The 14,879-nt window shown below is 36.8% G+C and overlaps 1 protein-coding gene across 1 annotated transcript in view; it reads right to left on the reverse strand.

Moving 5' to 3' along the window:
* Positions 1-11,125, reverse strand: part of LOC134496312 (transmembrane protease serine 11C-like) — a 57,855-nt gene extending 46,730 nt beyond the window's left edge. The window contains exons 1-2 of the mRNA XM_063302049.1: positions 11,104-11,125; positions 3,670-3,797 (exon numbers count right to left, since the gene is read on the reverse strand). Of these exons, the coding sequence (XP_063158119.1) occupies positions 3,670-3,797; positions 11,104-11,125 (150 nt within the window). The remainder of the gene's footprint in view (positions 1-3,669; positions 3,798-11,103) is intronic.
* Between the last annotated feature and the right edge of the window lie 3,754 nt (positions 11,126-14,879).

Here is a 14,879-nt window from a genome sequence, read left to right on the forward strand (position 1 = left end):
TCATCCCCTCTCCCATAGAACTTTGGTTTAGAATATTTGTCCAGGGAACTCCTGTTTCAAGGCAGTTGCTTTTTAAAAAAAATGTAGCTAACTGATCAGTACTAAAAAGGAGGAGGAAAAGGACAGAACTCTTTTTAACTTCACTCTTGTTCCCTTTACCTGAGCTACTTTACAGCCTGGAAGAGTTGCAAGGATCTACATTCAATCAAGACAGTTCAGAACCATTCCACCTGTACACCTTATTCCTACTAATACAGCAATAAACAGCCAGGTTTACAGCTATTATGAAAAGTCCCTGGTTGCAAAAATGCCAGTATGCTATCCTTTAGGCTTCATACTGGCTTTTTAATAGAAAGAGAAGGAATAGCACCCTTGCATCTAGGTAGATTCCCCTTGTAGTAACTGCTCCAGAAAAAAACACACACATTGTGAACTGAAAATGTAGATAGGAGCAAGTATCAGTTTATTTTTGCTCCCTTCTGTGTGACAAGAGTGTGCCGTGTGTGTGGTCAAAAGCCTTAGTCCACCATGGTTCTCTCTAGCTGGGCTTAAGAAAAGCTATGGTGATGGAACCAGTGGATTTTTAAAAAACACCATCTTTTTTTCTCAAGGAACAATTCTATATTTTTACTTTTGTGAACTGCATACCAGCTGGGAATACTGGCATATACTTGGGAATCATCCAGTTCATTGTCAATGGGTTCAAAACATAAACCAAAATACCTTTTCCATTATGCATAATTAGCTTATTATGCCACAGGTTACTTATCAGTGGAACAGATGAAAGGGAAGACAAGATATCTGTATCAGTAATATCTGAGTACAAGAGAGCATTTCAATAATTTTGCTTGATCATTAATCACAAACTGCACATTTCAAAATTCTCTAATAGCCCCTATCAAAATATAAGCTCAAAAACATTGTATGCTATTTGAAAATCCTCATGCTTAAATTTTATTTGGCCTCAATCACTTTGTATCAAGTGGATCCACAGACTGATTTTAAGAACAAGCTGGTCACTTGGAGAGCAGGGTTCTAAATCCTCCCCTTAGCCGTAACAGCTTTCCCCATAAACCACTTCCTTTGTATCTCATTCTCAGTGGGGTGGGGGAGGGGGCAGGAAGCAGGGACTGAATAGATTTTAGGCCAATGTGTCAGAGGAGTAACACACCAAAAGTGGATCTGGGTGAGGATACTCAGCCCTTTCCATGACATATACTGTACATACAGGGAAACATACATTCCATTCTCTCACACACAAAGACACACTTGCTGTAGTTAGGGTTTTAAAAAGTATAAGAAAAGTATTTTTTTGGTTGGGGGGGTCAAAGATAAAGCTTAGCCTTTGTATTTTATTTACTTATTTATCAGATTTATATAGCTGCCCATCTCATGAGTGTGCCTCTGGCCGGCGTCCAGTAAAACAAAACTCTTAAAGCAAAGTATTAAATAACCATAAAAAAACAATTAAAACATAAATATAAATAAGACCCCAGGAGAATGCATCGAAGTCTAACACACAGCCATCACACAGACTCTCTGTTTCTACAGGATCCCCAAGCCTACTGGAAAAACCACATTTTAAGAAATTTCCAGAAGGTCTGTTTATTGATTTATTGATTTGATTTGATTTGATTTCTATAGCCGCCCATCTCAGTGAGTGACTCTGGGCGGCTTACAACAATAAAACTATAAAACAATTAAAACAGTTACAATTAAAACAGTTAAAATATAAAATAAATACAGAATAAATATTATTTATTTATTTATTTATTTGATTTCTATAGGGTTGGGGCCAATCTCACCTCCCCACCAGTGTCCCATACCAAAAACCGCCCTCCCATATAGCACTGAGGTTTGAATTAGCATGCATTTATTTAATTTCTCTGTCACAGCACCTGCCCTTTGCATTCCCCCCAATATTCAGATGACCTTGACCTTGTTGGCCTTCTGTAAGGCCTTGAAAACCTGTTTTTGCACCCGTCCATTGGGCCAGAGAGTTGAATGAGCCCATTCTGAAATGTCTGAATTGGAATATGTTGTGATTGGCCTTGGCTGTCCTATGTATTGTACTGTAGTGTTTTGTGGATTATTGGTTCTTGTTTGCCTGCCTGTTTTTGTTTTTGTTTTTAACCATATGTTAGCTGCCCAGAATCACTATTTGCAAATTGTGCAGCCATATAAATAATCTGAATATAAATAAATAGTAAAAATGCAACCTATTTTAGAGCCCTAATGTTCTAAATTATTATTAAATAAAACAAGTAAAAAGGAAAGTTTTATATCCAGAGGCAATATGATTATCATTTTCTGGGGATACTTAAAGGTAATTTCATCATATGTTGTATGTGAGTTTGATATGGGCATCTGATTGGCCACTTTTAGAATACTATGAACAAAGAACTTTAGGTCACTTATTATAATTCATGGCTAAGAGCTGAAATATGCAAGAATCATGCACAACTACTTTTGCTGAGTGGCATTATTTGAGGCTAGGGGTAAGAATGCAAAATACCATCATATACAAAGCTGCATATGTCGACAGATGTAGTCTAAACTTTATTTCTCTCCTTCATGCTGCTGTTGTACAGAGAGATAGAAATCCATTCTTTTCACTCTTCATCTACAGCCTGATATGCTAAAACTGGCAACAGATGTCCCAGATGAATTGCCTCATACCCTCAGAGACCATTGGCCTATCTAGTTCAGTATTCTTGCAATCCAAGGCTTCAGATTTCAAGCAGCATCTCCTTCATGAGCTCCATTAAATGAAAATGGAATGGTAGGACCTTTGACATCCAAAACCTGTGTTAAAGAACTGAACTAGAAGCATTCCTTGAGTGAAATTGATATGAACTCTGTCTACACTGATGAACTGACCTCTTTTAAAGTCCATCCATGACATTGTAAAAAGGAATGTAAGCCTGTGATACCAGTACAGAATGTCCTAATCAATCCACTGGAGAACCTAAATAAACTGAACAAGGGATAATTGGAGAAGAACAGAAAATTGAAAATTCCTAAACAAGTATGAAGGCCTCTAAATAAATGTGTTAGGTAAAGCAGGCATCTTGATTATATGTCACACAGATACTATAAGCAGACTGTATAACCAATTACATTTATCACCAAGCTCTATAGCCACATAGCAAGGATTTATGCAGTTTCAGAATAAGCATGTTTCAGAAAACAATCCAAAAGCAACCAAACTGTCAAAAGCACTTCTCTAAGCCAGTGATCCACAATCAGTGTTGGGTATGATAGGTAAAAAATTGTTTTACTAATGTTTTGTGTGACCTACATATAAGTCCCCATTTTTTTCAGCAGTGAAATAGATTTACTGATAATTGCTGATATATGACATAGAGATTGACCAGATATTATCCACAGTTTTCAATTAATACGCTCAGCAAAATCCAAAAATTGCTGGGTTCCTAAATTATAGTCCTGGTATATTGATGCATGGTATGTTGAAGAAGCCACAACTCCTCATATTTCCATATCACACATGAAGCTATAAACTCTCATTTACAAATCACAATACCTCAAGCCAAACCTACACTGATGAATCCAGAGTGAGGACAAATGAGATGAGATGGACAATGTATGTTAACATCTGGCAACTGATGCAGGAAGCAAGGTGGTAAAGAACAAAATTCAGAGACTTACCAGTTTTTCAATCCAATTTCCTAAATCTCTAAACTGGTCTGAAGTCTGCCGAGACAAAGCACCGTTGTATTGCAAACCAGTGATTTTAAAGTTGCCCTTGTAAAATGATAACTTTTGATCTCTAAAACCTAAAAAGTAAGATTTGTGTTAAATTAGCAATTCCAATATTCACCAGGATCCCTCAAACAATCTGTGTTACTTATTTTTCCTCACTATTTCTATCTTTGGAGTCAGAAGACCACACTAGACAGGGCAGGGGAGGGCGGTCCTTCTGCCTATAAAGCAGGGGAAATATGTAGTCTCATATTAAAAGGAGCATGCTGAAGGAATGGAAGGTGAATGATTTACAGAACCCAAGCATGATGAAAGAAAGTACTAAAGAGGATGACTGCTTGCTCCCCTTTATCAAATAACTAAAATCACAGATATTATTTTCTAGTTCATTAGTGCTACCAGGCTTTTTACATTTTATGAACACTGCTTCAAAAAATTAAATGCTGCACAGAGCTGAAAAAATATAACCCATTGTATTATATGTTTAAAAATGAGTATAGCACCCATCAAAACAGTTATACAATGTTTACATTAAGCATAAATATTTAGAATATAGTCTAGAACCTTCTCACCTGTCAAAATATCATAGATTTGTATGTATGGTGAATTCAGCATATTGAAACAGCTTAATCTGATTTCCAGTGGGTATGAGCACAGCCTTCTCCATATTATATTTCCTCTTCAAAAGTAGCAATTTAAAAAAAATCTAAACCTAGGAAATTCTAACTTTCTTTCTTTCAAATGTAGCAAAATTAATGCTTTAATTGGGAATTTGGATGAACATGATCAGATTTTTGAAAAAATGCTCAGCCAGCATTCCATTGCAAAATTTATTTATTTATTATTTATTTCTCAAATTTTGTCACTGCCTATCTCCCCCAAAAGAGAAAATATCTTAGGCCATAAAATCCTAGGCCAAGACCCATGTTTTAATCTTTCAAGATGTGTTCAGAAGTTCATGTCAAAGATAAATGGTGGATTCAAACAACTGTGAGGTTGTTTGATCATTTGGCTTTCCCTGCAAAAGAGTTGCAGAATCTGATCCATCATCTCACATTTTGCAAGCAATGCTGCAGCCAAAGGAAAAAGTCAGCAAGGATGTTTCTGCAGGCCCGCAACAGAAACATTTAAAGCAAGTGTTCACTCTCTCCCATAGTGAAGCAGAGATCTATCTTTAATTCAATGCGAGAGGAAAATGACTTGTTCTGCTCTGTAGCAAGAACATCTGATTGGCTTGAAAAATAAGCCAAGCTACTTCTATGTTATAAAATCAGGGAAAGCAGAGTTTGCCTGTTTGTAAAAACCAACTACAGATCTGTTCAAAAAGCAGCTCTATAAATTGACCATAAGATGCATTTTACCATACTGTGAAAAATAAGTCAGGAGTCCTATGATGATTGCTGCTGCAATTGTGCTGGCCAAAATGATGACAAGAATTTTCCATGGTTCAAAGTATCTGAGTTTTGTGCTTGCTGGCTGCACTCTGGAAAAGGTAAGATAGTAAACTTTAAAAAGTTCCCCAAATTTTTCTTCTCACTTTGGTAAACATCTTAACTGAATCAATATATGGTATATTAAACAATCTGAAAGTCATGAAAATAAGTTCATTTGATTAAGTGGATCGTTTTCATTCTCTTTTCGTTCTGCCTCTTTTACCTTATGGTATCCTATTTTCATAGTGGATTGTTTTGGAAACCAGAAACAGTATATGAATAGTTGAAATAAGCAAACAAACCAATCAATAAATAAGATGACCTGTAGCCCATTATTGTCCTCCAGCTAAAACTTTAACTGTTGTGAGGATAAAAATCAGTGACAGAGAGATGCATATGCCAGGATAGGCAATCTGGTGCTCCTGGTGTCTATCATCCTGAGCTCCTAGGAGGAGAAACATGTTAATAATCCTATCTACAAACTATCCACCCATAAAAAGGGGAGATCCAAAGAGATTGGGGGAAAGCCAAGATTTGAAGAATGACAAAAGTTCCAGGGTAGAAAAGGAAGAGAACCAAAATGCCAAAAGCAGCCCAACAGAAGTATGCTTGAGTGGCTCCAAATATACCACATGATGCTATGGGGATGGGATAGGATGGGGGGAAGAAATGGCATGGAAAGGAATCATGCATGACTGGCTAACTAGCATCATGAAAAGGAACATTCTGCATAAAATTAGGCATTTTCACATCCCTCTTCAGTATTTTGGTCTAGGACGCGATATCAGAAATGTTGGCTAACAATCTCGATATTTTGAGTGAGGATGCTGGTGATGTTTTTCTTTTGCTATTGCCCAGCGTTCAATGCACCCTAAACGGCAAATTCCACTCCCTGAGCAATTCAAAATTCACAAGGTCCTGACTTATTAAAAACCTATTGAGATTGGCTACTGGATTCATTCAAGTTTGTTAAAGAATAATGCTTGCTTTGTCAAAAATGCTAGTTCTATTAAACTCTCTTGAAGTTTGCCTGCACTGGATGTAAAAAAAAAACCCTCTAGAAATCTACTCTATTTCTCCAATGCCATTCTGTCTAATTTAAAGAGCAAGATATGCAGATTTTCTATATTTCTATTACCTTTCCAGGTTGTGATGTAAATATTAAACATTTGTAGGCACATTTTGTCCTCTTTTTAAGGGAGAGAACATTTCCCATTTTCAGACATATTTCTCCTAGTACTGTAATGGTTTTGTCCTGCATTACTTGTACCATGTGTTAGATCTCTAATTAATTTTTTAGTTTAAAGTTAATTTGTGGTCAAAGACCAAACTATCAACTATTACTATTCTAATTAATATGGGCATTTATTAATTCATTTAAAAGATTTATATGACTGCTCATCTCAGCGTATGGCTCTTGGAGGCTTACAACATTTTAAAACACCAACAATAACAAAAATAAAATAATTATAACAACCATCAACAAAGTACAAAGGCATTAAAGTCTGACTCAAAAACCTCCCAACACAGAAATCATGCAAAGCAAGCTCTCTTAAGATCCTAGCCGAAGGCTTAGAGGAACTGCAGGATCTTTAATGAAGCAGAGATAGCAAAGACATGCAAAAGCCTTAGCAGATAAAAGAGACAATAAACAAAATCTCAGCTCTGGAAAAGATGCCACCTTGATTCCTCATCGTTTAAGAGAGGACACTCTTTCAAGCTTCCAAGATTCTGTTATTATACTCTACAAGAATAGAATTCCAATAATCTTTGCAGTGTCTGATTCCTGACCTGGTCGACCTCAAAAGGCTGATGGCCTATTCAAGGCCAAATTCCCTTACAGTGTTGATATACCTCCCAATTGAGAGCATCTGTTGTTTGTTAAAAGGCACAGGTTTTATCTGTTTTTTTTCCATCTTAAATAATTGTTCATATTGTTTGTAAAAACTAAATTTATATTTTTACCTTTTGCATTTGGTGCATTGTTAGCTCCCTTACATGCTGAATTGAATAGAAGGACAGGATATAAATCAAATAAATAAATCAGATGACTAGATTATGTGGGCAAATCAGTCATGAAGTCATTAACAACATTAGGAAAACATTTACCATAATGAATAACATTTATCTCCCAATTAAAAAAAAGTAATTACTTTAGGCAAGGGACTATCTCATATTTGACAGGTCTGCTTAGAAAGTCTGCTATTCTGCTGGGAATTTCAATAGTGTTCTTAATTCTTAATATACTGGTTAAATTATTTTTGAGAATAGAAATTAGGGTTTTTTTATATCATCAGAATACATTTGTAAATGAAGTAATTGCCATTGCCATCCTTTTATGGACAGGAAACCTGTACTTTGACATCTACAGTGAAAGAAATACTTCAGTTGAGAATGAAATTTTCCTATCTACTTTCTGTCTTTAAAACATCAAAAATTCCACTGTTTCCTTGGAATACTTACATTAATTGTTAAAGATATAAATTAATTCCTCTGTAAATCTACATATATAATTCTCTAACCATTAGAATAAGAAATACTTTCTGGTATAGAAAATAAGGTGTCATTATCTTAAATAAATCACACCTGATTCCCATCAACACAAGGTTCAAATTTATTTATAAGGATGTTTAAACTAACAACTTATTGTTTGAAAATGTCACATTCCTATTCCACCTCTCTGAGAAATATATGGCGGGGATGGTGTTTTAGTTTGAACAAATGAAGGGGAATGCTCTCACCTCCCTATGACTGTTATTGTCTCAAAAAAATTACAGAACTTCCAGAAGTATCCTGGGGGAGCATCTGTGCATGTCTGAATCCTTATACCAAATGCTACCAACTGAATACATGTGGTCTAGAGCAGTGTTTCTCAACCATAGCATCTTTTAAGATGTGTGGACTTCAGCTCCCAGAATTCCCCAGCCCCATGATGGCTGGGGAATTTTGGGAGTTGAAATCCACACATTTTAAAGTTGCTAAGGTTGAGAAACACTGATCTTGAGGTTTGTTTAAGAAAAAACAAGTCAATGCACATCCTTCATATTTCATCACATTGTCTGCTTTTAAGCTAGTGTTCTGCAACTGCATGAGGTGAGCAAGGAAAGGGTGTGGGGGCCTGCTCTATTTGACAGGTTTCTGTTAGCTACTTTTCCTGCTATGCAACACTTAACTGCTGCTGTAATTTAGTCATTTTTTTTTTTTACCACCCACTAAGGGCCAAATTGGTACAAGTTACACAGCTTTATCAGCTACACCTATACGCTCAGTAAAAATCCTGCCCTTTTTATGATTGGGAGGCTATGAGTCTCTGTCCCCACACAGCCTGTCCTCTGAATTCCTTCCTTCTAAGAGGTGCTAGGTCTGCCTGGATTTTCAGTCCCTGTGCTGGAATATTTGTAGTTTCAAGATTTCTTAGAAAGGGGCAAAAGCGCATTTATGTGGCCAAGTACAGTCAGAGAGATTTTTAAAAATGTGGACTGAGGCAGAAAAGCAGCTTTGTTCCTTGTTTTTCTGGTATCTGAACTGCAAGCAAGCAGTACAACAAACCAAACAAAAATCTCTGCAGGCGTTGTTCTATGGACTTCTTGTTATTTTCGCTGGTTAGCACCACTAATCATTCTGAGAAATTTAGTCGTCTCGCCACATTTTCAGGAAGAAAAACCTCAAAAAAGCATGTTTTACAGAAGAACTAAACTGACTGCTTCTTCCCTCCCTCAAAACTGTTGTGCTTTTGAAAAATTGGGACAAACTTTCCAGTGTGCAGCTTTTCCTTTGCACCATCTCTATGTGTACAGTCGTTCCCTTATCTTAGAATTATGGCAGATGCCTCCTTATTTATAGTTAAGCAGATGTCTCTTTGTCTAGAGCTAAAAAAAATGGGCATTTTATCTTTCCTATAGATGTATTTTTCTATACATAAGATATATGTATAACCCTTTACATAGATTTTGCTACATGATATATTCACTTGTCTATACTGACAGGAGCCAGCCTTACTATCTTTCCCATACAAACTTGCCTTATTGTAAACATATAAGAAAAATATTCCAACACTATCCTCTAACCCAAAGATTCCCTACCTTTGGAGGATATGCGACTGGAGACCAGGGCCACAACTAGGGGGGGGGCAACCGGGACATGTGCCCCAGGCACGGTGCTGGGGGGGCGCCAAAATGAGTGCTGGGGGGCGCTAAAATGAGCGCTGGGGGGGCACCAAAATGGGTGCAGAATCCATGTTTGCCCCGGGTGACGCAGACCCTAGTTGCGGCCCTGCTGGAGGCAGGGCCTTAACGAAGAAGGAAGTCAACCTAAACACTGTGCTGTAGGCTAGCTGTTGGTTTAGGCTATTGTCCTGATGGCTGTGACAGCAGCCTGATTCTGTCATTCCCTGATTACATAACAGCCACATCGCTTCATTATTCAAGGTCACACGCCCAGGAGCTTTACCTATGTTTGCTACTCAAGAGCTGCTAAGCACCAGTGATCTAGGAGGGCCTAAGATTGAGTTTTCTCTTTTGCTCTGTTTCCCACCCACCCCCCGCCCCCCAAGCAGGAGCTTCATCCCTGCAGGTCTTTAACCTGTTCCCCTCCACCTGACATGTTATCTAGCCTGTTAGATCCAGTTCATGTAAACCAGTTGTCATGTTGCAGTGGGAGAGCTCTTTCTGGGCTTTGTCCTGAGGAGTGTCATGCTGTGCCTGGTTAGCAGTTGTGCCAAATTTTCATCAGAACTGGTTGCTGCTAATTTAAATTATTAAATTCTCTCCTACCTCCATCTCAATTCTGCCTTTATTTTAGCAGGTACCAAACACTATATACATTAGAATAGCCACAACTTTTCTTCTAGCATTAGTGCACTTATTTTTAAAGAACAAGAATACTATTTTCCTGCCCTCAGTCTCATTGTTTCTACATTTGCTTCTATAGTATTGAACACTTTTCCTTTCATAGCCATTATTTGAACTTAAATTCCTTCATCTGCTAAAGTCCAATCTTAAGAATACCACAGGAATGTCATTTACTTCCAGAATCAAAACTGCAGTCTAACCATTCTTGGATAATAGTTCTAAGCCATGAATAATATGAATGCCCACAAGTAAACAGAAGGCTGTTTCTATACATGTGCGGACAGCTTTTCTGTTAACATTTGGTATTTCTCTGCTTGAGGTTAGAAGTTCAGTAATTTCACTTCCAGGCAAATTTAAACAGTTAAATGCATTAAGTGATATAAATCTCACAGATTACCTAGAATGAAGGATTAATTTCTTATTTTCATTCAAGGCAATTTGTGAAGCCAAAAGCACTGTATACACAAGGGAAAATTATCACTTTTTCTTTTAGGCTTTATTCTGAAAATATTGATTCTGGCACCTACCTAATTAAGTCAGTCCCATATTTTATATTCTCTTCTTTTTCTGCTGCTGATAGCCACCAAGCACTACCAAAGTGATTCTGTAGCAAACTCTATCTTATTTTTTTAAGCTGCAAATCTTTCTTACCTTATTAAAATTATCTGTTTTTTTAAAAACTAAGATCTTGCAAATAATCTTTTTGTTATATTACTGATCAAAATAGAATATAGTCAGTAACTGTAATAAGTCAGTAACGTTCATCAGAATAAATCCAATTAAAGATATTTGAACCACAGTAAAAGAATGAGTAAATCCTCTCACCACCACAGTTCCCAACAGAACGCCTGAGCTTTAAAAAAGCAATAAATAATTCAGTGGGGAAACACCTAGAAGCCACAATTTCATTCTTGCAATATAGAAAAAGATTGATACTGATGGAGACAGAGATGCCATTTTTAATGCAAGAAATGTACAAAGGAACAAGGTTCAGTGAGCACATCTCTTAATACGTATCCTACTAAAAGTTGGCAGTGTTGTTGCAACCAGCATTCTTCAGAAGACCGCCCAATTCAAATCAAGCTCATATTACTTACCTCTGAAGACCCCAAGGTCCATGATGGTAGCTTGGGTAGCCTATGTGAGTTCCTGAAACAGTCTGGACAAAATCCGGAACACAGTGAGAATGCTGCTGAAATACACAGTTCCTACTCTGCCTGGTTTGACAGACAGGGTAGACTGCTAATGGAAAAACCTTCATTGCAATATCTGTGATACAACACCCAGCGATGTGTGGAAATGGAAAATGTGTGTGAGACAAGGAGCAAATTAAAGTAAAAGAAAGATGTCAGCATGGAGAAAATTGTGAGACTCTAGGCTTCTGATAAGTTCAATAAAAATTCCCACATAGCCATGGAGGAAATCAATCAAGCCAGCCACAAATCAGGAGTCTTGGCCTTTTCTAGAAACAATTCCAGTTTTTCTAATTATGCCAGCACACTTTGTCCTAATGGCTAGCCCCTTCTAATGATATTTTCATTCATGGTTGCTTGTTGCCATCTTTTCTTTAAAATCAGCCCAGAGCAGCCAGATGGAATAATTGATTAATAAAAGAGTGATATAGTGACTGTCTAGATACCTCCAGCTGCTCGCTACTCCACAGATATCCCTGACTTTAGTGTCATTATATTGTAGTTATATGTATCTAATCTCCTAATTATGTGTTGTGCTCTACAGATAAGGAACCTCCTATGGGAGGTGTTTGCCATTCCAAAACCCAACCTTCTATTGCCTAATCTTTCTTTTCTCAATAAAAGCGATTATTTCCAGTGAACCACTTGCCAGAAACCATCCCTGTGATAACTTTAAAAAGTAAAGATTGGCAACTGGAGATCCCAGGATTCTCTAAGAATTGCTTGCTGTCCTTTCAAATGGCAAAATGTACAACAATTGTACAACAATTCACTTTACAGAGGTAGATGGTGATGGGAGCTTTGGTTCTCCTTTCCAGTTGGATATCCCATATAGTTTCCTCCTATAATGTTTTCAGACCTCATGGTCAGAGCTAACATTGCAGGAATTTGTTCTTCAGGAAGGATGGCAATCACAAAGGAAAAGAGAATAAACCTGAGAGCCAGGGATATTTCTGCTTGACTTCATGAGAGTTTTCATTACTTGCCCTGTCAACCTGTTTCTAGTATGTTCTTGGCCATTACCTGTTAGATACTGATTGCTGCTCTCACCAGTTGCCTCTCTTCCTGGCTTTACCCTGACTTAGCTGCTGCCTCTGTCCCAGGATATTAATATCCCGGGAGTCATAACATCACTGACTTTAACTTACTTCCTCAAAACATGATGTGAAAAAAGATCTGTTAAGATGGGGAAAATTACAATTGTCTCTTATGTGGAGAATATCTGTAATTAAGATGAATGTTTTGCGTAGGATGTTGTTTCTTTTTCAGACTATACAGATTTTGATGACAGATTCATCATTTAAACAATGTCAGAAGGATATCTTTAAGTTCATTTGGCAAGGCAAGAAACCAAGAATTAAATATAAATTGTTACAAGATGCCAAAGAATGAGGAGGTTTGGGTTTCCCTAATTTAAAATTGTATTTTGATGCTCGTGGTTTGCTTTGGATGTAGGAATGGATAACTCTGAAGAACAAGAAGTGATTGCAACTTGAAGGACATGAATTGAGCTTTGGGTGGCATGCCTATTTGTGGTATGACAAAGTTAAAGTTAATAAACATTTTAAAAACCATTTTGTTAGGAGTGCCATAACGAGGGTTTGGAATAAATATAAAGCAAGATTGTCTCCTAATGTACCATTGTGGTTGTCACCTCATGAAGCATTTGTTAGAAGAGAAAATGTGGGGGGAACAAGTTGGTCAAATTATAAAGATTTGTTCAACTTTGAAGAGGGTGAACCGAAGCTTAAAACAAGGGAACAGTTAGAGTTGGAAGGTTTTACATGTCATTGGTTTACCTATGTGCAATTGTCAGAACATTTTAAAGTGGATAAAAAGAATTTTATATTTGTCAATGAAACAACTCAATTTGAAATGCAACTCTGTATAAATGACAAACATGTTATTACAAAGACATATAAAATGTTGTTACAGATGAATTTACAATATGAACAAGTTAAAGAATGTATGATTAAATGGGCTAAGAATTTTGGATACAATATTATATTGGAGCAATGGGAGAACATGTAGAACAAAGATTTGAAATTTACTTTGAATTATAACTTAAAAGAGAACTTTTATAAAATGATGTATTTTTGGTATTTAATTCCTGATAAGTTGTCAGAAATGTACAATGGAGTAACAAATGTTTGTTGGAAATGTTCTCTTGGTGAAGGAACTTTTTATCATCTTTGGTGGACATGTGAGAAAGCCAAAAAATTTTAGGGTCAAATATGTGTTAATATTCCAAAGATCCTTCAAGTGGACTTACAGAAAAAAACCAGAACTGTTTCTCTTGGGTCTGATGGAGAAGCAGCTTGAGAAACAACATGGGACTTTGCTTTTATATATGATTACAGCAGCAAGACTTTTATATGCACAAAGATGGGAAGATCCACAAATACCTACAGTGGAGGACTGGATTATTAAACCGATGGAGCTGGCCCAAATGGCCAAGTTAGGTGCTAGTATCAGGAAGAACGGCAGGCCTGGAGCCCTGCTTAGAAATGTAGGATTTAGAGGTGCCAGGGCAGCCCTCCTAGTAAGATCACCCCACTTGCTTATCAGATGTTACAGATGTTACATAAGAGCAAGGGTCATGTAATAATTTACATTATCTTTGTAATTCTTTTCTGTCATCTTCAGAGAGTATATAACTTGTAACTTTGTGAGCTTCAGTGCTCTTTTGCGTTCTTCTGGTGAGGAACCCATTGACTGCTGTAGTTGTGAATGCCAATAAAAAATGTTGCATCTCTCTCCAATTGCTTTGGTTCCTTGTTTAGATGGACATTTTCTCATAACATATTAAAAGGAAACAAGCCCATCTTCCTTTGTCATTTGGTTAATCAATCAATATACAGGTATTCCTCATTTAGTGGCAACAGTTGGGACCGGCAACTCGGCCATTAAGCAAAGTGGTTGCTAAGTGAAACCATGATGGTGCTTACGATCTTACTTCAGCTTTCCTTTGCCTGTGAGGAATGGTCATAAAGTTACTTTTTCATTCACTGTTTTAAATGAGGCAGTTGCTAAACAAGGACTGCCTGTACATTACTGTTACAATCCTGGGATGGATAGATGCAGATAGACCATACTGAATGTGAATTGTAGTGTGCAAAAGAGGCAAGATGATCAAGGCAAAGGACATACTTTTGAGGCACCCTGAGATGAAGTTACTGGTGGCTTTATATTAGATAACCTTCCAAACCCAAACTACTTTTTCTTGTTACTGATTGCTTTTCTCCTCTAATTTGATGGATCTCATTAGGAAATCAACATATGATCCAAATGCCATTAAGTCAGAAATCTCTCAATGAATAATGTTCTAGTGACTGACACTTTTCTTTTTACTTAAACTGTTTCTTCTGTAGTGTGCACTCTAGTACTTGCATCTTTTTTAAAATTTATTTTAAATGAAACACTAAGCAATTCAGTGCCACTTGATGGCAGTAAAGTCCTTTAGCATTTCTGTAAAAACTAAGCTTTGTGTTGTAGCCTCACAATAGGTCTGCTTTATAACAAAGAATATTCACAATGCAACCCTAACAAGAAGTAACAAAATTTTGCAAAGAGTATCCATTATATTATAACTTCTATATATTAACATTTCAAGATTATTGTTACTAAGAATAATTAAATATTATTTTTATATGACCTTAGGGGTGAAACTTTTGTACGCA

This window comes from Candoia aspera, chromosome 4 (assembly GCF_035149785.1).
Source record: "Candoia aspera isolate rCanAsp1 chromosome 4, rCanAsp1.hap2, whole genome shotgun sequence".
NCBI lineage: Eukaryota > Metazoa > Chordata > Lepidosauria > Squamata > Boidae > Candoia > Candoia aspera.